Source organism: Bison bison, unplaced genomic scaffold (assembly GCF_000754665.1).
Source record: "Bison bison bison isolate TAMUID 2011002044 unplaced genomic scaffold, Bison_UMD1.0 scf7180017864291, whole genome shotgun sequence".
Classification (NCBI taxonomy): Eukaryota; Metazoa; Chordata; class Mammalia; order Artiodactyla; family Bovidae; genus Bison; species Bison bison.
Window position 1 is genome coordinate 11,615,163 of NW_011494863.1, and position 4,112 is coordinate 11,619,274.

The following is a 4,112-nucleotide window of genomic DNA, read 5'->3' on the forward strand; positions in this document are numbered from 1 at the left end:
GCCCCAGCGCCCGCCCTGCGCCGCTCGTGTCCCTCTCCCCTAGTTCAGCCAGGCCAGCCTGAGACACGGTGTGGCGGCTTCCAAAAAGTGCTCTCGACCATTCTCTGACTCCCCTCTTCGTTCTAGCCCTTGATTTCTCCCGCCTCCTAATTTCTCTCGCCTCTGCTTTCCCTCTCTCCTCCTCCCGACCCTCCAGCCCCCTGCCCGGCCTCTCGCCCCGCCCGGAGTCGGGAGAACTGTCGGCTCCCCTTAGGGAGGTGGGCAGGACCCCAGAGGAGAAGGGGAGGGAGGCACGGGTTGGGCGGGTCTGTGGGGGACACCGCGGGAGAAAATGAGAAAAAGTTGTAACATCTGCCGGGGCCGAGCCCCAGGTGGAGGGGCGGGGCGTCCAGCGGCGGCTCCGCCCCCGGGCGGGAAGCCCAGGCCGACTGGGCCCTCTGGCTCCAGCCTCCGCCCTGGCCCAGACTGGGGAAAGGAGGGAGGGGGGCTGCTTGGAATTCGATGGAATAGCTCTGGAATGGCCTGGTCAGACATTCCTCGATCATGGAGTCTTGGCTTATCCGAGCGCCAGTCCTGGAAGGGATGTGCATCATTTTCTATTCCAACCCGGTCAGCCCACCACTGGAGACACTCAGGCCTGGACATGGCCAGAAACTCGTCTAAATCACAAACAAATTGGTGGCTTCTTCCGCGGGGCTCACAGTGGCTGTCTGAAGTAGCAGTAGAGACAGCAGTGGAGAATAGGGAAGGCTTTGCCACTTACCAGGGTCTGGAAATCGGGAAACTAGGTGCTGGCCTTGCAGGCTTACCTCTCTCCTCAACCTCTCCCCCTCCTCATTCTTCAGTTGACAGCTAAACTGGCAGCACTAGTATCCAGAGGACAGGAGCTGTTGTACACATCTCATTATCCCCAGGCTCCAGAAGCTCCATCAGTACGGGTATCGTTGGGATGAACAAGTGAATGGGCCTCGAGGGTCACCCAGGCCAGTACCCATTCAGAAAATCTCTGTACCAGGAGAGGCAAGCTTGGGGGACTCCTGAGCCAGGCAAGTATCACACATGAGTCAAGCAGAGAGGCTGCTGTGTTGCCAGAGAAAGGCAGGGGCCGCACGGGGCAAAGGACCTCAGCCTTGAGTCCAGCTGACCTTCGTTATGCAAGAATGTGGACCAGTGTTTCCAGATATTCTGATTTTCTAAGAACACCCAAATCTAGATTGTTATGAGAAATATTCCGATTGTTAAGAGCTAGTAACTCATTTAAAGCCAAATCAAAGCACTCTACAGGCCAAATCAAACCTATCAGGAGGGACTGCCCTGGTGGCCCCGTGGTTGGGAGCCTGCCTGCCAATGCAGGGGACATGGGTTCAATCCCTTGCCCAGGAACTGAGATCCCACATGCTGTAGGAAAACTAAGCCTTTGTGCCACAACTAATGAGCCTGTGCTCTAGAGCCCACAAGCTGCAAGAAGAGAAGCCCCACAATGAGAAGCCCAGGCACCACGAAGAAGAGTAGCGCCTGCTCGCTGCAACCAGAGAAAACCTGGGAACAGCAACAAATACCCAGTAGAGTCAGAAATAATTAATTAATTATTTAAAAATGAGAAAGAAAAGATTTGCATACTGCTGTCTAAAGCTACTTCCAGCTCTTCAAGGACTGTTTCCCATCAGTTTAAAAAAAAAGTATCAGGAATATTTTAGGCCATGGGGTGCCTGTTTGCAACTTCCACTCTGCATCATTGTTTTCCAGATTTTAACGAGGCTGTATTTTTTAATGGGATAACTGAATTAAACAAAACTAGTTAGTGTTTCTTTTTTTTTCTTGTTTTTACTACCGGAACTTCGGTCTTTAATATGCTGATCTCCAAAAGCTGTATTTCCCAATTTTATGTAACCAAGTACCCTCTTTTTCACAGAGCTCCTCTAAGAGCCAGTGTTGTAGGAACTTTGACATACAAAGACTGCCCAGGTGGGTCTTCTCTCTCAGCATCTTTCCCCTGCCAATATTCTGCTGTGATCCCTTCTCTTTTCTTTAAAACCACTGTGTGTGGGGAAAGAAACCAGACCTCCAAAATAGCAGCCCAAAGTGAATCTGCATTTCGAAATGAGGGCTGCGTGGGGCTGGCCACTCCTGTTTGCTCAAAGCCCCATATTTAGGATGACCAGATTTATCAGAAGGGAAAACTGAGCCTGTTGTTCTGGCAGAAGAAATGTTGAGGACAGACAGGAAAAATACAGCCTCCTGAGGGGAATGCTGCTAAAATGGTGCTTCCGGAGGCTTCAGCCTGAGGCTGTCCAGGATGTCAAAGTGGGACAGGTCACAAGAGGTCGGATGGACTTGGGTTTTGCATTTTCTGTCCCAGACCTGGGTTCTTGGTTCCTGAACTGACCAAGTTCCTCCTGAGAAATGGCACAAGGAGAAACAGCAAGGGGGATGGGGTGGGGATGCAACCTTGAAGAGACAGATCCAAGGAGGCCAGCTCACAGGCTGCGGATCTCTGTGGGGTTGCCATAGGGACAAGACGAGCAGAATTTCTGAGAGTTCAAGACCATGGACTCTGATATTACGCTGCTGCTGCTGCTGCTAAGTCGCTTCAGTCGTGTCCGTCTCTGTGCGACCCCGGCAGCCCACCAGGCTCCCACGTCCCTGGGATTCTTTGAGTTCAAATCCTGACACTTATTTGGGGTTAGGCCTTGGGCGAATTACTTCGCCTCCCTCAGCCTCAATTTCTTCATCTGTAAAATGGGATGATAATATAAACACAATACAACACAGTGCTTAGTAAATGCCTAGCACACAGTAAGCACTCGATGAATGTCAGTGGTTCTGATGATCTCTGTGCTTCTGAGAGAAAAGATTGAGTCCTGTGGGTGCAAGTTACTGGAAAACAGGCCAATTTAAGGGATTACTTTTGTAGGAAATCTGGCAGCTTTCTTAATAAAAGGACGGCAGTGATGGGTGAATCACCATGTGAAGAGGAGTGGGTGAACTCTTGTTCCCCAATATTCACATTTCTTTTAAGAGTCCCTTAGTAATCACTGAAACCCACAGTGGCTTCAGAGGGTTCTATCCTTGCCTCTGATATTCTAGAGAAATAAACCCTGACCCTCAAACTCTTCCTTTAATGCCATTATACAACTGGGTCAGGGTGCAACATTGAAACTAGACATTTCTAAAGGCTCAGGGATGACAAGGGGGGAGCTTAACACACAGAGTAATGTGAATCCAGGTCATGTCGCTTTCAGAAGGTGGCTCACTCTTCTCTTTGTGTTCTCTACCATGCGCCTACCTGCCCTCTTCCCTAGGACAATGTCCATCAGCGCTACCCCCATCCAGGTAGACTCTCAAGCACTCCAAGATGTCTCAAGCTCAGACCCAAGAAGTAAGGCTCAGAGAAACAGAAGTTCCCTCTCCAGCTAAACCAGCCTTTGCAGTTTCTAGTTGAGAAGATAAGATGATTGACAGCAGAAATATTCACAGGGGAAATCTGCTCCCCCATTCCCATAGGAGCACACCTACCCCATCAACCCCAAAGGACAGCTATATGAAAACCCTACCAGAAGCCTAACACCCGCACACGAAATGCAGATAAGATGTGGCAGGCGTGTAGTGGCGTTACTTGTGTCGGAGATTTCCATTGATAAAATCAGACTTCAAAAAGCTCCGGGCTTCTCATTATTGGAACCACACAACACGGGGGGAAAGTGCCCGTCTGTCCAGGAGGTAATAGGAAAGATTCCTGAACTAAAATGGGGAGCAAAACTGAAGGGCGTTGGAAGTTCTTTCCAATTTGAAATTGTTATACTTCTAACTCTTTGTCTCCAGAAAATTTAGGATGTCAAGATATAAAGGTGAAAAACAGGTGAGTCTTTTTTCGTGGCTGTGTCTTTCATTGCTGTGCGTGGTATATGTGTGTGTGCATTTGTGTAGGGGTGTGTGTATGTGGGTAGGTGTGTGTGTATTACTGTAGGGGGGGATGTGTGCATGTGTGTAGGTGTGTATGTTATGTTTAGCCATTTTTGAACTAAAATTACCTTAGTACAGATATCATTTCCTTCTGATTTAATTGACCTTGGCAAAGATCTTATGCACAGATTATGCATGCTGTCATCCTC

General features: G+C 49.3%; 1 protein-coding gene across 1 annotated transcript in view; it reads right to left on the bottom strand.

The window, feature by feature from the left end:
• The window catches only part of ARSI (arylsulfatase family, member I), a 9,209-nt gene extending 6,660 nt beyond the window's left edge, over positions 1 to 2,549 (bottom strand). Inside the window, exons 1-2 of the mRNA XM_010850650.1 lie at positions 2,482 to 2,549; positions 1,480 to 1,522 (exon numbers count right to left, since the gene is read on the bottom strand). Coding sequence (XP_010848952.1) covers positions 1,480 to 1,522; positions 2,482 to 2,549 — 111 coding nt within the window. The remainder of the gene's footprint in view (positions 1 to 1,479; positions 1,523 to 2,481) is intronic.
• Between the last annotated feature and the right edge of the window lie 1,563 nt (positions 2,550 to 4,112).